The 22,263-nt window shown below is 38.3% G+C and overlaps 1 protein-coding gene across 1 annotated transcript in view; it reads left to right on the forward strand.

Moving 5' to 3' along the window:
- DOCK3 (dedicator of cytokinesis 3) overlaps positions 1 to 22,263 on the forward strand; it is a 450,742-nt gene that overhangs the window by 34,509 nt on the left and 393,970 nt on the right. The window contains exon 3 of the mRNA XM_004368733.1: positions 14,451 to 14,491. Within this exon, the coding sequence (XP_004368790.1) occupies positions 14,451 to 14,491 (41 nt within the window). The remainder of the gene's footprint in view (positions 1 to 14,450; positions 14,492 to 22,263) is intronic.

A 22,263-nucleotide genomic window follows, 5' to 3' on the forward strand; every position in this document is an offset into this window, starting at 1 on the left:
TGGTCAGAAAAGATACTTTGTAATATTTTGATGCTTTGGATTTTGTTAAGGCTTGCTTTATGGCCTAATATGTGGTCTGTTCTGGAGAACCATGTGCGTTGGAAAAGAAAGTATACTTGGCTGCTGTTGGGTGGAGTGTTCGGTGTACGTCTGTTAGATCAAGTTGATTGATTGTAGCATTTAATTCTTTGGTGTCTTTGTTGAACTTCTTTCTGGATGTTCTGTTCTTCACTGAAAGTGGTGTGTTAAAGTCTCCTAGTACTGTTCGGGAGCTGTCTATCTCTGTTTTCAGTGCTGTTTTAGTTTATTTGTTTTGGAGCCCTGTGGTTGGTTGTGTAAATATTTTCTATAGTTATGTCATCCTGGTGTATTGACCCTTTAATCGTTATATAGTGTCCTTCCTTATCCTTTGTGGTAGATTTTAAAGTCTATTTTTTCAGAGGTTAATATTGCCACTCCTGCTCTTTTTTCAGTGCTGTTTCTTGATATATTTTTTTCCATGCTTTGAGTTTTAGTTTGCTTGTGTCTTTAAGATGTGTCTGTCGTAGGAAGCTATAGAGGGTTTTTTTATCCATTCTGCCACTCTCTGTCTCTTTATTGGTGTATTTCGTCCATTTACATTCAGCGTAATTATTGATAGGTATGAGTTTAGTGCTGTCATTTTGATGTCTTCTTTTGTGTGTTGTTCACAGTGTCTTTGTTCCACTTAATTTTCTGTGCTGTGTTGTTTTTCTTTATATATTTTCTTTTTATCTTTTTTATTGTTGTTGATTTTGTGTTTGCTGAGTCTTTATATTTTTCTAGGTTTTTATTTTGACTTGTAGGATTGTTAGTTTTCTTTGTGGTTACCCTAATATTTACCACTGTTTTTTTAAGTTTATACCAGTCTTATTTCTTTCTATCGCCTTGACTTCCTCTCCATATGCAAAGTCTATGTCTGCATTTTTTAAGTCCCTCTTTTTTTGTTTTAATGTTGTCATCTTTTACGTATTGACATCTGTTTCCCTATTTTCAGTGTTTTAGCTTTGATTTATTTTTGTGACTTCCCTATCTGGGTTGATATCTGGTTGCTCTGTCCTATGTTCTAGTCTTGGGTTGTTATCTGATGTTACTGATTTTCTAACCGGAGGACTCCATTTGGTATTTCTTGTAATTTTGGTTTGGTTTTTGAAAATGTCCTAAACTTCTTTTTATCTGGAAATGCCCTACTTTTGTCATCATATTTGAGAAACAGTTTTGCTGGATATATAATTCTTGGCTGGCAGTTTTTTTTCCTTAAAGGCTTTATATGTGTCATCCCATTGCCTTCTTGCCCACATGGTTTCTGCTGAGTAGTCTGAGCTTAGTCTTATGGACCCTCCTTTGTAGAAGACTTTTCATTTATCCCTAGCTGCTCTTAAAATTCTCTCTTTCTCTTTGGTTTTGGCAAGTTTGATTCTAATATGTCTTGGTGACTTTCTTTTGGGATCTGCCTTTTGTGAGGTTCGATCTTGTCATCTTTCACGATATCAGGGAAGTTTTCTGGCAACAAATCTTCAACAATTCTCTCTGTATTTTCTGTTATCTCCCCCTGTTCTGGTACTCCAGTCACTCGTAGGTTATTCCTCTTGATAGAGTCCCACATAAGTCTTAGGGTTTCTTCATTTTTTAAATCCTGTTACCTGATTTTTCCTAAAATAAGTTTGTGTCAAGTGCTTTGTCTTCAGTCTCACCAGTTCTGACTTCCACTGCCTCAGTTCTGCTCCTGTGACTTTCTGTTGAGTTGTCTGATTCTGAAATTTTATTGTTAATCTTCTGGATTTCTGATTGCTGTCTCTCTGTGGATTCTCACAGCCTGTTAAATTTTTCATTATGCTCTTCTGTAATCTGTTTAATTTCCTCTATTTTGTGTTCTGTGTTTTGCTTAATTTCCTTCCTAATGTCTTGAACAGTTCTATATATTAATCCTTTGTATTCTGCCTCTGGTAATTCCAAGAAATTTTCCTCCTCTGGAAAATTTCTAGATTCTTTATTTTGGGAGTTTGCTGAAGCCATCATGGATAGTCTCTTTATGTGATTTGATATTGACTGTTGTCTCCGAGCCATCCATAAGTTATTATATTTATTTATTTATTTTATGTTTGCTTACTGTGTCCTAGCTTCTTGTTTTGTTTTGATATGCGTAAATAGGCTGCTTATAGGAGCTACATTTGATTATTGGCACCTTTGAAGCTCTAATGTCCTATCACCAGGTGGTTAGATCTGTTACTGGGTATGTGAATTCAGGAATCTGCCCACTCCTCCTGTATGGATTCAACTCAGGTGCCCAGGTAGATAGCCACCGAGTGTGTGGTGTAGGCTCTCACCTACAGTCTTAGACAGGCATGGGTGATTGGTGTAGGCACAGGCATCTGGCTGCAGCAGGGGGACATCGCCTGAGTAACGCAGGGCGCGGATGGCCACCCCTGAGTGTCCAGGAGGAAGGCATGTCCCTGTTCCCTAGAGCGCATAGGTGAGTGGGTTTTGCAGCTGGAATATGAGCACCCAATGTTGTTGGCTGTTTAAGGACTGGGGTGGCTAGGTGGCATGGGTGGAGCCACCAGTTCTCAGACCCCTGATGTGGGTAGGTGAAGACCCTGCTTAATGGGCAGAGCAGTTTCAAATGTCACGAATCTGCCACTTCACAGCTAAACAGTTGAAGTTAGACTTCAGGGATATACCCTGTTGTACTGCGGTAATGAGGGCCTACGCTGTTGAAATGTGCCCACACATGTCTATGCAGGCGGAAAGACACTCAAAGCCCGTGGATCCGTTATGCCTGTGCCTAGGCAAAGGAGTTGTGCCTACCCTGGGTTCCTGGCTTAGGGAAGCTGGAAGTTTATTTTTTCCCCTGTTTGTTAATTTGTTCACTCTCCAAGGCCGGGAGAATGGCTCAGGGTGTGTGATGGTTACTACTTGCAGCCCAGGGGACTCGGCAATTGCTGAAGCCAGTCTGGGACCCAGTGCAGAGCAGGGAGCAGGGAAGTAACTGGGAGCGAGGTTTTTCCCCCGAGGGGAGTGTTTTTGACCTGTGCGGTAGGCCACACGCAGACGCTTATCTCTCACAGATCTAGGGCTGCTTCTCACTGGTTCTGGGTGGCCGAGTAGACTCTCTGCAGCCGGGTCTCTCCCGGTGCGGAATACGCCTCCTGAGCACCACTGCTTGCCTGCCTCACCGCTCACCCATGAGCTACTCTGGCCCGAAGGGCTCAGGCTCTCACTGGGTCAGATCTGGCAACTCGTCTCTACTTCTAAACCGTCTTTCCCTCTTCCTGCCACTCAGTCCGGTTCCTCAACTTTGCCTTAGATGTTCAGGGCTCCTAGATTGTCATATATAATTGATTTGCGTGTTTTTTCGGGTCTTTGTTGTAAGAGTGTCCACTGGAAGCGTCTGACTACTTTTTATTTCCTTTCCCTTAAATATGAGCACATATCCAAGGATACAAGATATTTGAAGATGCTTTAACATGAAAGTTAGCTATCAAAGAAAGGAAGACAAGAAGGAGGGATAGGAAAAAGCAGCTATTGGAAACAGACTACATAGGGTGAAGAAAACTACAAAACAAAACCAAAAACCAGCCTGTGATTAACATGTTCTGCGAGATAAAGTAAGATATTGCATCCATGAAACAAGAACAGGATAGTATAGAAAAGAAATATTTGGACAGCAGAGAAGACAGAAATGGTAAGGTTGAGTAAATCTCCCAGAAAGTAGAGCAGAAATACAAAGTCAAAGAAAAGTGACGGAGAAGGATAAGAAAATTAGAGATCTGCTTCAAGAGAGGTGCATTATTTGGTAGAGATTCAGAAGCATAGAAGAGAGAAACAGAGGGGTAAAAATGAACTGAAATAATTCAGAAAAATTTCCCAGAATGGAAAGACACGAGTTTTCAGATTGGAAGAACCCAGCAAGTACCTAACAGAAATGAATGAAAATAGCCCTATATCATTGTGAAATTTCAGAATTTTGGGACCAAGAAGATTCAGCAAGTTTTCAAAGATAGGAAAAAGCATGTCACATACAAACAATCAGGAATCAGAAATGGCCTTGAACTTTAACAACACTGGAAGCTAGAAGACATTGGAAGAGTGTCTTCAAAATGCTGAAGGAAAATGATTTCCAATCTAGACTTCTATAATCCAGCCAAAGTATGAATTAAATAGGAAGATGGACTATAGGTATTTTCTGATACACAGAAGGTTCAGTGTTCTTCCCATATAACTTTTCTCAAGAAGCTACTAGGGACTATGTTCTTCCAAAACAAGGCAGTAAATCAAGGAAGAAGAAGAAAAGGAATTCAAGTGTCTTAGGCTGGGTTCTCTAGGGAGGCAAAACCGGTAAAGCGTATGTGCGTGTGTGTGTGTGTGTGTGTGTGTGTGTGTGTGTGTGTGTGTGTGTGTATATATGTATATGTATATATATGTGTATGTATAGTGAGAGAGAGAGATTTATATCAAGGAAATGGCTCACGCAGTTGTAGAGGCTGGAATGTCCCAACTCCGTGGGTGAGGATAGAGGCTTCTCCTTATTCACGTAACCACAGAGGCTGACAAACCCAACATTGGTTTGTCAGAGAGTAGGGCTCTTGCTCACAGGCTGCAAAGATTGATGACTTCCAATATCGGCAGGCAAGATGGCAGGTAAGCTGCCAGCTCAGGTCCCAAGAACCGGAGGTAAGATGATCAGGAGCCAGCTGCAGGATTCAGCATGAGCAAAACGCTCCCAAGCCTTGCCAGAAAGTCCATTTATATTTGATGCAGGCTGCAAGAAACTTCGTTTTAACTGATTGGCTACACACAGCAGATCTCATCATAGGAGTGATCACATATCGCATGTCAACAGGGAAGTGATCACAGTGTTATACGACTGCGAAAACACTGAGAATCATGGCCTAGCCAAGTTGACACACAATCAGCCATTACAACAAGAAACAGGAGAATCTAGCATAGGGGAGATTCCTAAAGGTAATCCTCAGGATGAATGTAAAAGGCAATAATCAGAATAACAACTGAGTATCAGGTATAGAAGATAATCAGGACAAATTAGAGTTGTGTGACTCAAGAGACAAAGAGACAGACATATGGAAAGTTGTATCACCATATTCCTGCTGTCATTGTATTGATTTTTAAATTGAGGACAGAATGCCCAGTTGATCTTGGCCCAGATTTTTACCTGTATTTGACAAAGTTCCCACTCTCTCCTCCATGCTTTGCTGCCCGTATTAGCTGAGGATACTCATTTCATCACTGTAAGCTTATGTGTGTAGAGTGCAAGGAGTTGTCTTTCTAGGATTTTGTCCCTCAAAGCCCAGTTGTTTTGGTAGCCCTTAGTGTCAGCTTATTTCTCTTATTTCAGTGGGACTGTCATTTTCTGCTAGGGTTTCCTCAGGGAAAAATCAAGTGAATGTGGAACTCACCTTGATGTGATTCCTTTCTCTCAGGGATTGTAGCACCTATGATAGTTGCTTTCAAGTGCCCTTAAACAATTGTTTCATATATTTTGTTCAGCTTTTATATTTTCTTAGTGGAAAGTGTCTTGTCACAGCTAGAACCAGAGTTCATAAATATATTTTATATATATTTGAATTCCAAAAGAGCTTTGAAAGTATCTTGATAAATGGTACTATTATTAACATTTGTTTATGGCTGTCCAGAGAGGCTAATTTTAAGGGAATGTCTCAGTCGTCTAGTGCTGCTGTAACAGAAATACCACAAGTGGATGGCTTTAACAAACAGAAATTTATTCTCTCACAGTCTGGGAGCTAGAAGTCCAAATTTAGGGCCACAGCTCCAGGGGAAGGCTTTCTCTCTCTGTTGGGTCTGGAGGAAGGTCGTTGTCATCAGTCTTCCCCTGGACTAGGAACTTGTCAGTGCAGGGACCCTGTGTCCAAAGGATGTGCTCTTCTCCTGGCACTACTTTCTTGGTGGTATGAGGTTCTCCCATGTCTCTCTGCTTGCTTCTTTCTTTTATATCTAATATGAGATTGATTTAAGACACCTAATCTTGTAGATTGAGTCCTGCCTCATTAACGTAACTGCTGCTAATCCGACCTCATTAACATCATAGAGGTAGGATTTATAATGCAGAGGAAAATCACATCAGATGACAAAATGGTGGACAGTCACACAGTACTGGAAATCATGGACTAGCCAAGTTGACACACATTTTTTTGGGGACACATTTCAATTCATAACAGGGAACAATGAACTAATTTGGATGTTCAAGTTTTCCAACTTTTTAATGTACGTTTATTTATTGGTGATTAATATCTTTTCTGCTTACGGATCATAAATGAATATTTAAAATAGCATTAAATTATGTAAATAAATACACAAGATTATTCTTTAAAAGTTTTCAGTGAAAATAATGGAAAAAGATTTTGAATATAGGCATTTTAATAATTCCCTCATTTTTTGTCTGAATTCTTTTATAGTTTCTTTTTTACAAGTGGTTGCAGTTTCTTTCCTACCAATTGTTAATTATGTAATTAGAAAAGAGATAATGATTGGATGGACAGTGCATATGTTTATTGGTACACCAAAGGAAAAATCGCAGTATTTTAAAAAGGCTAGAGACTTTTATTTTTGTCCTTGAATTTATAATTAATTACTTAAATGATCTCTAAAGTGGGTGTGTCCTTCACAGTGAACCATGATTTTTATTAAACTTTTAAATAATGATATGGAATGAAAAAGAAATTGTGCTTGCCTTCTACCTCTCTCTACGTCCTGTGCAGCTGTTAGCCTATGGCTTGGAGGGGTGAATGAATTTATATATATGTATTTTTTTCTTTTGTCAGTAAAGAATCTGTTACATCTTTGAAATAAAAAGCTTGAAACTTCTTGTTGAAAGGGACTTTTTGTTGAACTGCACTTGGTGCTTTTGATCTGACTTGACTGGTTTGCACCCAGAATCTTTGTAAACGGCTGCTAATTGTTGACAGTCACATGGCTTGACCATATAGAGGCTTCATTCTTTGGAGTTAACACTGCAGACACTGTTTTGCAGCCTCTTCGTCAGTAGCAATTGTCGTGGTACTACTGGCTCTTTCAGACCGTATAGCCTCATTTTTGTTGGGTGACTGGCAAGGATGTTTCACAAACTAAATAATGCATATTTAAGAAAGTGGTATTCAGCAGTAATTGAGATTATGGATGTGAAAAAACCTAGCACCTAGCATGGCACAAGGGCAGGTGACCACTTTTTTTTTTTGTGCGTATGTTTAAATAATTGTGTCTGTCAGATGAATTAATCTTTAATATATATATTTACACCGAAGACTCAAAAGATTTTCCTGAACAGCTTTTCCGTTTAGTTTGTATTTCCCGTGTTACTGACTTGGTTTTCCAACCTGATGGGAGTAAAATTTTCTTAAAATGTCTTAAAATCGTTTAAGAAAATTTTACTCTCATCAGGTTGGAAAGGCAAGTCAGTAACATGAGAAATACAAACTAAGTAATTACTGAGCGCTTACACAGTTATGGTAAGCACACATGCGTGCTAGGGTGCTACTTTCTTCTATGACAATTATCTAGTGTACTCAGTTTCTTTTTTTTAATACTAATTACTTTTAAACAATATATAATTTTTCTGAATTTTATTATCTTTGAAAGTATAGTGAATTTCTGCCTTTCTAAAAGGTGCAATTTTCTTTTTTCTCTTGAGTCTAATGTGATTATATTTTATTTAGATCTTTTCCTCATATTTTTTTCATTTCTTTTGTGGACTAACTGCTTAAATAGAGTTCACTTTGAATAACTCTTAAATTCTAAAATCCCGATGGTTTCAGCATAAAATAGAACTTAAAGTCACATCTCAATTAGGAATTTAATTTAATTATCTTAGTTTTTAAGCACATTTTGTAATAAATGGCATTTTTAGAGTCCAGGTTTATAATATTTTAATAGAGACTTTTTAGATATATTACACTATTGAATTTTCTATCTTTACTACTATTATAATTCTTAAATTTACTTTAGGTGAATTTACAAATTTTAGTAAACATAATCAATAATGTTTAAGATGATGACGTTGTTGTTGTTAGGTGCCATCGAGTTGGTTACGACTCACAGTGACCCTAAGTACTACAAAATGAAACACTGCCCAGTCCTGTGCCGTGCTCACAATCATTGTTATGCTTGAGCCCGTTGTTGCAGCCACTGTGTCAGTCCATCTCGTTGAGGTCTTCTTTTTCGCTGACCCTCTACTTTACCAAGCATGATGTCCCTCTCCAGGGACTGATCCCTCCTGATAACATGTCCAAAATATGTAAGACGTAGTCTCGCCATCCTTGCTTATAAGGAGCATTCTGGTTGTACTTTTTTCAAGACAGATTTGTTTGTTCTTTTGGCAGTCCACGGTATATTCAATATTCTTCACTAACTCCACAATTCAAAGACGTCAGTTCTTCTTCGGTCTTCTTATTCATTGTCCAGCTTTCACATGCATATGATGCGATTGAAAACACCATGGCTTGAGTCAGGCTCACCTTAGTCTTCAAGGTGACATCTTTGCTTTTCAATACTTCACAGAGGTCTTTTGCAGCAGATTTGCCCAATGCAGTACGTCATCTGATTTCTTGATTGCTACTTCCATGGGTGTTGATTATGGATCCTAATAAAATGAAATCCTTGACAACTTCAGTCTTTCTCTGTTTATCATGATGTTGCTTATTGGTCCAGTTGTGAGGATTTTTGTTTTCTTTATGTTGAGGTATAATCCATACTGAAGGCTGTGATCTTTGATCTTTATCAGTAAGTGCTTCAAGTCCTCTTCACTTTCAGCAAGCAAGGTTGTGCTATCTGCATAACGCAGGTTGTTAATGAGTCTTCCTTCAAACCTGATACCCTGTTCCTCTTCATATAGTCCAGCCTCTCGGATTATTTGCACAGCATACGGATTGAATAAGTATGGTGAAAGGATACAACCCTGATGCACACCTTTCCTGACTGTAAACCATGCAGTATCCCTTTGGTCTGTTTGAACAGCTTTCTCTTGATCTATGTACAGGTTCCTCATGAGCACAATAAAGTGTTCTGGAATTCCCATTCTTCTCAGTGTTACCCATAATTTGTTATGATCCACACAGTCGAATGCCTTTGCATAGTCAGTAAAACACAGGTAAACATCTTTCTGGTATTTTCTGCTTTTAGCCAGGAACCGTCTGACATCAGCAATGATATCCCTGGTTCCATATCCTCTTCTGAATCTGGCCTGAATTTCTGGCAGTTCCCTGTCAATAGACTGCTGCAGCCGCTTTTGAATGAACTTCAGCAAAATTTTACTTGCGTGTGATACTAATGATATTATTCTATAATTTCTGCATTTGGTTGGATCACCTTTCTTGGGAATAGGCATAAATATGGATCTCTTCCAGTTGGTTGGCCAGGTAGCTGTCTTCCAGATTTCTTGGCATAGACGAGAGTGCTTCCATCGCTGCATCTGTTTGTTGAAACGTCTCAATTGATATTCTGTCAATTCCTGGAGCCTTGTATTTTGCCAGTGCCTTCAGTGCAGCTTGGCCTTCTTCCTTCGGTACTATCGGTTCCTGATCATATGCTACCTCTTGAAATGGTTGAACGTCGACCAGTTCTTTTTGGTGTAATGACTCTTTGTATTCTTCCCATTTTCTTTTTATGCTTCCTGCGTCGTTTAATATTTTCCCCATAGAATCCTTCACTATTGCAACTCGAGGCTTGAATTTTTTTTTTCAGTGCTTACAGCTTGAGAAATGCTGAGTGTGTTCTTTCCTTTTGGTGATGATGAGATGCGAATCACTTTTTCAGTTATCTCCGCTGGGTTTATAATGTATAAGTGAAAGAAGTTTCTCCACAGCATGTGGATATTTCTCTATCACCTCAGGCCAAGATCCGAGTATACAAATTCCATAAACAAGCATTTTGTTAGACATCTGTGACACAATTATCACTTGTAGCTGTCACCAGGTTACAAATATCAAAATTAATTTTTCTTGGTTCAGTTACTATTTTAGAACCTTTGGCTTTACTGTTGTTTTTTCACTTTTAAATTACATTGTCATTTTCTATTTTATTTGGGGCCTTTGTTTAAATTGGCTAGCTTTTGAAGTGAGATTATGATTTTCTATTTTCTAGGCGGGACTACAACCTGTGTTTTATTTCGCTTACTTGGTACTAGTTCTTTTCCTGGTTCTTTTCAGCTTAGAACTCTTCTCGGTAGTGGCTCTACCTATTTCTTGTATTGATGAATTTGTTATTATACAGGATTTTTGTAAGCCTAGCTTAGATGCAACCTAATTAGATTTGTTCATGGAAAATTGTACACCCAGTATTTAAAGTATATAGGCTAAGAAAATAAGCTTGTTCTGTTAGGTCAGCCTGTCTTTTAGGGCACTAACTAAATCAGAAGAGACATTTGGTTTATTTTGTCTCTCATATTCCTAATTTACTTTATACATCCAGTTGATTTAGATAGAAGTCTTACTCTAAGTCAGGAACTGAAAGACCACCAGTGAATGGATAGTTCTAGATAGCATATTGTATAAAGATGAGGTATAAGTCACATTCCGTTGAAACAGAGATATAGTTAAAGTGTGAAAAATTCAGACGAGGATTGTGGAGAAAGTCATACTTGTCATACAAAGAGTTTAGGTTCTATCAGTAATCACTGATCATAGATAAGTTGTATGGTGAAGAGAGCATTCATGTTTAATGTGGGAAGAGAAACTCATTTGCCATGGGTGTGGAGGCTCTTCAGTATAGGGGTGAAGGTTTGGTGACTATACTTTTGTTGAAATAGTACGTCTTCTATAAGAATGTTTATATAAACATTTTACAGGTGAGAAAGGAAGACATAGGTGTTAATTCATGCACTAATTTGAGCCTCTGTTAGATGGGTAAGAGTGTTTGTTTTTTATTTATACCTCAACTTAAAAAAATGTTTTTAGGTAGCTGTTTAAGAGTATGTATTTTCATTCCCTAATGTTTTTTGAAATCAAGGCCATACATGTTAAGAAACTTCAGACTTCAGTTATTTTGTTTCATATGTCCATTCTTCTCTGGGCAGATTTAGAAATTTACTTTACAGTGTTGTTTAGAAAACATAGAGTCTTAATGTGTCTTGTTTCTATCACCTGTCCCTCTCCACACAAGTAATTGAGTGATTACAATGTGTCAGATATTGTGCAAGGCACTGTACATATGTCAGCTCTAAATTTATAAAAAATCTTGTCAGGTAGGTATTATTCTTCCCCCAGCATATTACAGATTCATTAATTCTTTCAGTCACCAAATTTCTGAGAGTTTAATGCAGGCCAGGCACTCTTCCAGCTACTGAGGCTCAGTTATGAAAGAAAAAAACAAAATCTTTATTCTCATGGAGAAGAATAAAGAAGAATAAAGCAGCTAAAAGGAGATAGAGAGAGTAGGAGTGGGATTCTATATTTTACGTGAAGGCCTTTTTGAGAAGATAACATTTGGGCAGAGAACAGAGGGAAGGAAGGAAGCAATCCTGTGGTTCTCTGGGGGAAGAGCAGTTCAGGTAGATGGTACAAAAAGTATAAAGGTGAATCAAGTTGGCAGAGTAAGAAGCTCTACATTCCCTTGCTTCCACAGAAACATCAAAAAGAAGTAGAAACTGACAGAACTAACCTTATCAGAACTCTAGTGAAAAGTCATGGATTCATGGCAGCCAAGCAATAAGAAGACCTGTGACTTTTTGATACTGGCTTCTGCACCACTCCCACCCCTGCTTGGCAGCCAGCTTGACGTGGCAGCCGCATTTCCAGCTTGAGATCTTTGTCCCTGGTTCTGGAGTGAACAAAACCAAAAAATACGAACACCAGGCTTTCCCAAAATCCCCAAGATTGGGAAGGTTTTCCATGGTGAATGAAAAGAACCATGTGTGAGCAGTGGAAACCTCCCTGGCACATACCAGTAACTGTTGCTGTTGAGTTGATTCCGCCTCCTAGCAACCGTATAGGATAGAGTAGAACTGCCCCATAGGGTTTCCAAGGAGTGGCTGGTGAATTCGAACTGCTGACCTTTTGGTCGAATGCTTAACCACTACACCACGTGGGCTCCCTTATTTACAAAATATGATGTTTGTCTGTTTGAATTTGTTGGGTGGCTACCTCAAGGGCTGAAGCAAAACGCTTGTCTCTGTTTCATCCATCTTGGAGGTCGTCCTGGGTGGAGGAATAACAGGCATATCCCAAGGCACTGTAAGGTGAAGTGAGGAACCTCATAGCTGCCAGGGGCAAAAGATGGTGACTGAGATGCCATGGTCAAAAACCTGGGGAGAGAGTTACTTTGGGAGACTGGGGCATTCACAAGCACGTGGAGAGCCACATGCATGCCCAGGGCAAGACACATGCCCAGAAAAGACATGAGGAAATCCTAAGCTCTCACCTAGAGGCTTAGCGCAAGCCTGGCTAAGGATTGCCTCAGGAAAGTCAATTTTCAAAGACTGTAACAGGAAATATCTGTCAAAACACTAGCTGAAAACAAGTTAAAGGAACAGAGATTTTAGTGAACACACACACATCAAAGAACCTAGTTTTTGCAAAACTAGTTTGGAGAGGTCACAGACTAATGTAATAACGCAGCCTTCAACAATACAAAAAGAGAAATAAAAAGAAGGAAAAATCCCCAACAAACCCCGAGGAAGGAGGAGAATCTGAGTTACAGAGTTACCACATTATATTATTCAAATGTCTCACTTTCAGCAAAAAGTCAGAGGGCATGCAGAGAAACAGGGAAGGGTAACCCACTCAGTGGAAGAAAATAAAAGGACAGGAACTATCTCTGAGGAAGCCCAAACATTGGACCTAGTAGAAAAAGATTTTAAAATGATGGTTCTAAATATACTAAAAGAGCTAATGGAAAATATGGCAAAGAACTGAAGGAAAACAAGAAAATGATGTATGAACAAAATGAAAAGATCAGCAAAGAGATGGAAGTTATTAAAAAAAACAAACAAACCCAAATTCTAGAGCTGGAAAGTAAAATAACAAATAAAAAATTCATTAGAGGGTTCAACATCAGATTTGAGCTGGCAGAAGAAAGAATCAGTGAATGTGAAGATGAGACAATTGAATGATCTAGTTTGAGGAACAGAAAGAAAAAAGAATAGAGAAAAATGAACAGTGCATAAGGGACCTATTGCACACCAGTAAGTGGACCAGTATACACATAATGAGAGTCCCAGAAAGGAAAAAAGAGAGAAAAGTGCAGAAAGAATATTTGAAAAATTAATGGCTGAGAACTCTCAAATTTGATGAAAAACATCAATCTACATATCCAGGAAGCTCAGTGAATTCCAAGTAGGATAAGAGATCCACACTAAAACACAGTATAATCAACAAAAGAATCTTTTATTATTTTTTTTATTGTGCTTTAAGTGAAAGTTTACAGTTCAAGTTAGTTTCTCACATGAGAATTTACACATACATTGTTATGTGATCCTAGTTGCTCTCCCTAAAATGTGACAGCACATTCCTCTTTTCCACCGTGAATTTCCCGTGTCCATTCAACCAGCTCCTGACCCTCTCTGCCTTCTCATCTTGCCTCCAGACAGGAGCTACCCATTTAGTCTCAAGTATCTACTTGAGCTAAGAAGCACACTCTTCACAAGTATCATTTTATGTCCTGTAGTCCAGTCTAATCTTTGTCTAAACAGTTGGCCTTGGGAATGGTTTTAGTTTTGGGCTAACAGAGAGTCTGGGGGCCGTGTCTTCCGGGGTTCCTCCAGTCTCAGTCAAACCATTAAGTCTGGTCTTTTTACATGAATTTGAGTTCTGCACCCCACTTTTCTCCTGCTCCTTTGGGGACTCTCTGTTGTGTTCCCTGTCAGGGCGGTCCTTGTTGGTAGCCAGGCACCATCTAGTTCTTCTGGTCTGAGGCTGATGAAGTCTCTGGTTTATGTGGTCCCTTTGTCTGTTGGGGTAATATTTTCCTTGTGTCTTTGGTGTTCTTCATTCTCCTTTGCTCCGGGTGAGTTGGGACCAATTGATGTATTTTAGATGGCCGCTCACAAGCTTTGAAGACCCCAGATGCCACTCACCAAAATGAGATGCAGAATATTTTCTTAATAAATTTTTGTTATGCCACTTTGCCACCAAAAAAGTCATGTGATTATGTCATTTCTCTGTACCTTAACAGATGTATCTGGGAATTTTCATGGAGTTGAATTTCTTGTTCTTGAGATCTTTTCTAACATTTATGTCTTACTCCGTTGAAAAGACTTTTTGCCTTGTGATGAAAATTGGGAATGTTGTGTTCATTGTAAGTACTGTTCCTTTGAGAGTAAACTACCAGAACAACTCTAGTACCTACTAAAGCTACAGTGGTGTTTTAAGGAAAGTCTAGCTTTTACCTGTTTTTTCTAAAAATACTTATGTCTACAGAAAATGACAACAATGTAATTTTAATATCCTTTGTATGCTTTGTTTTAGGTTGGTACAGAGGTGTGTCAACAAAGAAGCCAAATGTAAAGGTAATAAAAAGTTTATTGTTTTCTAATGTAGGGGAGGAGCTACCTGGTATATTTGTTTGATACAACAACAATTCTTATTGGCCTTCTTTTACTCTTTTACAGTGGCACAGACTTTATTTCCTATAGTACTGTATCAGATTCTTCTCTGACTTAACAGTATTAAAACGGTTTTTCTAAAGGGACAGAAAATGCAAATATGGTCATAGCTTCAAAGCTTATGTTGAAAAGTCCTATTTAGGAGATCTAATATTTTTTCTTCAAATAGTTTGATAAAAATAAATTGACTTATTAATAAGCCTGGTACTGTGGAACCATATGATTTGTTAGGTGAATTTATATCAACAATGCAAAATGGAAAAAAAAAAAGTTTAGATATTTCTCTGTTGAGCATAGTATTCTTGTTAAAATATGCATTTAAACAAGAATTATTACAAGTTCAGAATACAAATTTTATATACTAGTATTTATGTTTATTACTAATTAGGATTAATTTGATTAAATGAAATGTTTTTTATTAGCTTTTAAAATACACCTAGAGACTTTTAGAGACTGACTAGATAGTAGTTGTAGCATTCAGAAATACTAGTAAATGAGAAAATGTTTCTTTCTATAACAGTTTTTTAAAAATGCTCAAACCTTAATCTTTTGTTCTGTATAATACTTTGTGGTAAGAAATAATCATTTATAAGGTAGAACTTTACCTATTCTGTCATTTCATAAAAGTGAGATCATACAGTATTTGTAACTTGTTTTTTAAATAAATATGTGTCTGTGATTTATCAGTGTTGAACATGTAGTTATAATTAAATTTTGCTTCTGTATAGCATCCCATAGTATGAATATACCACAGTTTATCCAGTCTGTATTTCATGAACACTTAGGTTGTTTTCAGATTTTTGGCTGTTACAAACAAAACTGCTGTAAACATTCTTGAAATGTCTCCTAGTGCACATGTGCAAGACATTCTTTTAGTTACATATTTTCATGAGTACATATTAAAATTTTACAGTTTTAAAGAGAAGCATGGTAAGAAAATATGTATTGCTAAAGGGATTTAAGAATGATAGTTTCTTTCCTTTTTAGTCTTCTTGAACAATGGTTTATTTTACAGCATCCACTTCTAGGGTAAAACTTACTTTGGCTTTGTAATTTTAGAGACCAAAACAAGTTTTTCAGACATAGTATTATTCTTCTGTTGGTGAAATGTCATGGTATATGTGTGTGTGTATATATATACACACACATATACACCACATACATATATATGTTAGACTCATCAAGAGTAACTTTCTTAAGAACATGAATAAAGCATTAAAGAATAAACAAATAAAATTAAGAAAAAAGAACAAATATTTGATTATAATTTTGTACATTCTAGAAAACATGCTCAGCATGAAGTAAATGAAATAAAACAATTTATATTTACTCCCATTTTGTGGTTTGAGGAAAAGCATTTATACATCAAATGGCAGACGGGTGCCTAGGATTCTTCCAGATAGAAACAGGGCTTTACAGAACTTTTACATAGCAAAAGCAGAGGTAAAGCAGTGTGAAATTGCCAGACATGTTTGGGGAATGGCAAGTTGTCCAAGCTGGCTAGAGCATAGTATGGGATAGTGATAGATGGTAGGACAAGAAAGATAGGTTGAATCCATATTTAAAGAATTCTGTATGTCAAAGAATACAAGGAATGCTTTGGAATTTGAATTTTATCTTTCTGGCAACAAAGGATCTGTCATTTAAAGGAGGCATGGAGACATTGTCACCACATAGTCCCCAAAAAACCCAAATCTGTTGGTGTCAAAAGGAGTCCTGGTGATGCAGTGGTTAAAGTGCTTGGCTGCTAATTGAAAGGTGGGTGGTTCGAACCCACCAGCAGTTCCATGGGAGAAAGATGTGGCAGTCTGCTTCCACAAAGATTTACAGCGTTGGAAACCCTGTGGGGCAGTTCTGCTCTGTCCTGTAGGGTCACTATGAGTCAGAATCGACTCCATGGCAGTGGGTTTGGTTTTTGAGTTTGGTTATCTTTGAGTCAACTGCCACATCTTTCTCCCATGGAGTGGCTAGTGGGTTCAAACCTCTAACCTTTTGGTTAGCAGCTGAGTGCTTAACCACTGCACCACCAGGGCTCCTTCCATGCAGTATAGTATAGCTATAAAATAGGGTTTATTGGAGAAACACTAATAAATAAACACCTGTTAAAGCTATATATTGAAATATTTATGGATACACTGATATGATACCTAAAATCTGGTCGAAAATACTGCATCAGACAAAATAAGTGTGTGTGTGGGATAGACGAATCAAGATTTGCAAAACGTTGATAATTGTTGAATTGTTCATAGAGGTTCATTATACTGTTCTCTCTAGTTTTGTGTGTTTGAAATGGGGATAATACTATCACATATCTGATAAGATTGTTGTGAGGAATCAGTGAGCTTACATGAAGCCTTTAACACAGTAACTAGCACATGATATGAGTACAGTAAATAGTTGCTGCTACTGCTATTACAACTTCCACTGCAACAACACAGAGCTGAAAATGAGACTCTAAAGACCGCCAAACCTAGGAGGGCATAGAAAGAGGAACTTACAAAATGAGTCTGAGAAATAGAAGTTATAGTTGACTAGGGCAAGGAATGCTAAAAAGACAGGGAAATGATGGTTTCAAGTACTGTGGAGTAGTCTAGTGTAGCAAGTACTGAATAGAGGCCAATGTGTTTGACAATTAGAAGGCCATTGATGATTTTTAAGAGAATCCCATTCAATAGGATGGTCATGAGAAAACACCAGAGTCCAGTGAGTTGATGAGTGTTTCAGAAGATAGAGAAGTTGCCACAGTAGATTGTGGGTGAAAGAAAGGAAGGAGATACAGAATCTAGGGAATATAAGATCATAGTGGTAGATTTGGGAGTTGAGGACTGATGAACATTTTTTACTTCATTTATGTAAAATTCTGGAAAATGCCAATAATTTATAATGTCTTAAAGCATTCAGTGATTGCCTGCCGTAGTGGTAAAGGGAGGGATGGATAGAGGTGAAAGAGTGTGAGGAAATTTGGGGAATGATAGAAATATTATTTTAATTGTGCACATGGTTTTAGTGGTGTATACATATGCCAAAAGGAATAAAATTCTACACTTTAACTATGTGCAGTTTGTGGTACCACAGGTATAATTCAGTAACATCGAATTATTGAATTGTAAAAAAAATCATTAAATGTTTTTTATATCAAACCCTGAAAATTTCATTTTGCAGTCACTTTATCTGAGAGTTATTGTTTAGGTTTTTCAGTTTACTTTCTAAGCTGCAGTGTGTTCATTTTGATACAGACTTGGTACAAAATCAGGTGATACTGAGACATAATCCTATACTTTTTTTTTAAATGAAAACTCTAGGTATCCCCAGTGAGCATTTTCCTAACTGAAAACTGTTTAAAAAGTGACTTTTCAAAAAGTCAGTTATTATCCAATGTTGGAATTTTGTGTGTTTATGATTTGGAATTTACCCGATAGTCTCATTTTGCTAGTACTCTATGGATGGACCCTTATTGTTATATGTTTCTGTTGGGGTTAGTGGGGAGAAGATGGTGGGAGTTGAAGCGAGTGAAGGCTAGGTGATATTGTATGTCAGATTTCTTTGTTGTTTATCAGGAAGTTCCCATGACCATCTCCATGTTTGATAATCCCCCGAGTTTGATGATAGGAGGACTCATAGGACTCAGCATATGGTTATATTCACAGTTACAAGTTATGATGTTGAAAAGAGAGTAAGTAAAATCAGTACAGGGAAAGGTACGTGGGGCAAACTCTGAGGGAAAAGAGTGCAAGGCTTCAAGGGTTCTTCCCCTGTGGAATCACACAGGATGTGCTTAATTTTCCCAGTAATAAGTTTGTGAGAACATCAGTGAAATGTTGCCACCCAGGGAAGCTTATTTGAGACTTGGTGCTCAGAGTTTTTATTGGCGAACACTGATATAAGGGAGCCCTGGTGGCGCAGTGGTTAAGCATTTGGCTGCTAACCAAAAGGTTGGCAGTTCGAATCCACCAGCTGCTCCTTTGAAACCCTATATGATAGTTCTACTCTGTCCTATAGGGTCACTATGAGTCGGAATCGACTAAACAGTAAGAGGTTAGGTTATTTGTTGTTTTTTCTTTTTTTAGTGACAGGCAGACTCCACTTAGAACGTAACAGAAATTCTCAGATTCCCAGCAAGAAAGCTGATATTCAACATAAACCATATTGATGTTCAAACAGTTTAGGTACAGTGAGCCATTCTTACTAGTTAATGGTGGGAACTCTGCTGAAATCTAAGTTTCTAGATGCCAGTCAAGGGCCAACCTTGCTGGCAATCTTTTCAAGAATAGCAGTTTTGGCCTGCTATGTTAACCCACCACATGTCTGTCAGTTTGTTGTACTGTGGTGGCTTGCATGTTGCTGTGATACTGGAAGCTTTGCCACCAGTATTTCAAATACCAGCAGGGTCACCCTTGGTGTACAGGCTTCAGCAGAGCTTCTAGACTAAGACAGTCTAGGAAGAAGGATCTGGTGATCTAATTCTGAAAAAATTGGCCAGTAAAAACTTTATGAATAGCAGCAGAACATTGCCTGATACAGTGCCAGAAGATGAGCCCCTCAGGTTGGAAGACACTCAGAATACGACTAGGGTAGAGCTGCCTCCTCACAGTAGAGTCGACCTTAATGATGTGGATGGAGTCAAGCTTTTGGGACCTTCATTTGCTGATGTGGCATGACTCAAAATGAGAAGAAACAGCTACAAATATCCATTAATAATCACAACGTGGAATGTATGATGTATGAATCTAGGAAAAGTGGAAGTCGTCAAAAATGAAATGGAATGCGTAAAGATCGATCAATATTCTAAGCATTAGTGAGCTGCAGTGGACTGGTATTGGACATTTTGAATCAGACAGTCATCTGGTCTACTATGCCAGGAATGACAAATTGAAGGCATCACGTTCACCATCAAAAAGAACATTTCAAGATTTATCCTGAAGTACAACGATGTCAGTGATAGGACAATTTCATTATACGACTATAATTCAAATTTATGCACCAACCACCAAAGCCCAAGATGAAGAAACTGAAGATTGTTACCAACTTCTGCAGTGTGAAATTGATCAAACATGCAATCAAGATGCAATGATAATTACTGGTGATTGGAATGCGAAAGTTGAAAATGAAGAAGGCTCAGTAGTTGCAAAATATGGCGTTGGTGATAGAAATTACGCTGGAGATCACATGATAGAATTTTGCAAGACCAACAACTTCTTCATTCCAAATACCTGTTTTAAACAACATAAATGGCAGCTATACATATGGACCTTGCCAGATGGAATACACAGGAATCAAATTGACTAGAAATGTGGAAATAAACAGAAGAGCTCAATATCATCAGTTAGAGCAAGACCAGGGCTGACTGTGGAACAGGCCATCAGTTGCTAATATGCAAGTTGAAGAAAATTAGAACAAGTTCACAAGAGCCAAAGTATGACTCAAATTTAGAGACCATCTCAAGAATAGATTCGACACATTTAACACTAATAACTGAAGACCAGATGAGTTGTGAATGACATCAAGGACATCATACATTAAGAAAGCAAGAGGTCATTAAAAAGACAGGAAAGGAAGAAAAGACCAAAATGGATGTCAGAAGAGCCTCTGAATATTGCTCATGATGTAGAGTAGCTGAAGCAAAAGGAAGAAATGATGAAGTAAAAGAGCTGAACAGAAGTTTTCAAAGGGTGGCTCGAGAAGATAAAGTATTATAAGACGTGTGCAAAGATCTGGAGATAGAAAGCCAAAAGGGAAGAACACGCTTGGCATTTCTCAAGCTGAAAGAACTGAAGAAAAAATTCAGTCCTCAAGTTGCAATTTTGAAGGATTCTGTGGAGACATTATTAAATGGCTCAGGAAGCATGAAAAGAAGATGGAAAAAATACACAGAGTCACTGTACCAAAAAGAATTGGTGAGTGTTTGACCATTTCAGGAGGTAACATATGATCAGGAACCAATAGTACTGAAGGAAGAGGTCCAAGCTGCACTGAAGGCATTGGCGAAAAACAAGGCTCCAGGAATTGATGGAATACCAATTGGGATATTTCAACAAACAAATGTCATGCTGGAAGCTCTCACTCATCTACGCCAAGAAATTTGGAAGACAGCTACCTGGTCAACTGCCTGGAAGTGATCCGTATTTGTACTCATTCCAAAGAAAGGTGATCCAACAGAATGTGGAAATTATCGAACAATATCATTAATATTACACCCAAGTAAAATTTTGCTGAAGATCATTCAAAAGCGGTTGCAGCAGTACTGCTAAAAATTCAAGCTGGATTTAGAAGAGGACATGGAATAAGGAATATCATTGCGGATGTGATATGGATCCTGACTGAAAGCAGACAGTACCAGAAAGATATTTACCTGCGTTTTATTGACTTTGCAGAGGCACTTGATTGTATGGATCATAACAGGTTATGGGTAACATTGCGAAGAATGAGAATTCCAGAACCCTTAATTGTGCTCATGAGAAACCTGTACTTAGACCAAGAGACAGTCATTCGAACAAAACAAGGGCATACTGTGTGGTTTAAAGTCAGGAAAGGTGTGCGTCAGGGTTGTATCCTTTCACCATACTTATTTAATCTGTATGCTGAGCAAATAATCCAAGAAGCTGGACTGTGAAGAAGAACGTGGCATCAGGATTGGAGGAAGACTTATAAACAATCTGTGATACGCAGATGACACAGCCTTGCTTGCGGAAAGTGAAAAAGTCGTGAAATACTTACTGATGAAGATTAAAGACCACAGCCTTCAGTATGGATTATATCTCAACATAAAACAAAAACCCACACAGCTGGACAACTGGACCAGTAAGCAACATCATGATAAACGGAGAAAAGGTTGAAGTTGTCAAGGATTTCATTTTACTTGGCGCCACAATCAACACCCATGGAAGCAGCAGTCAGGAAATCAAAAGACATTGCATTGGGCAGATCTGCTGCAAAAGACCTCTTTAAAGTGTTAGAAAGTAGAGATGTCACCTTGAAGACTAAGGTGCGCCTGACCCAAGCCATGATGTTTTCAGTCACCTCATAGGCATGTGAAAGCTAGACAAGAATAAGGAAGAGCAAAGAATTGCTGCCTTTGAATTACGGTGTTAGTGAAGAATATTGAATATATACCATGGACTGCCAGAAGAAGGAACAAATCTGTCTTGGAAGAAGTACAGCCAGAATGCTCCTTAGAAGCAAGGGTGGCGAGACTTCGTTTCACATATTTTGGACATATTATCAGGAGGGTCCAGTCCCTGGAGAAGGATATCATGATTGGTAAAGTAGTTGTTGTTAGGTGCCTTTGAGTCGGTTCCGACTCATCGTGACCCTATGTACAACAAAAGGAAACACTGCCCAGTCTTGCACCATCTTCATGATCATAGTTATGCTTGAGCCCATGTTGCATCCACTGTGTCAGTCCATCTCATTTTAAGTCTTCCTCTTTTTTGCTGACCAGAAGATTTCAAAGGGCAGCTCCAGAAGATAAAGTAAAGTAGTATGGTGATACGTGGTAGAGGGTCAGCCGAAAAGAAGAAGACCCTCAACAAGATGGATTGACACAGGGGCTGCAACAGTGGGCTCAAGCATAACAGCAGCTTCAGGGATGGCACAGGACTGAGCAGTCTTTCATTCTGTTGTACATAGAGTGGCTGTGAGTCGGAACTGACTCAACGGCACCTAACAACAACAAGAAT

This window comes from Trichechus manatus, unplaced genomic scaffold (assembly GCF_000243295.1).
Source record: "Trichechus manatus latirostris isolate Lorelei unplaced genomic scaffold, TriManLat1.0 scaffold00001, whole genome shotgun sequence".
In the NCBI taxonomy this organism is placed as follows: domain Eukaryota; kingdom Metazoa; phylum Chordata; class Mammalia; order Sirenia; family Trichechidae; genus Trichechus; species Trichechus manatus.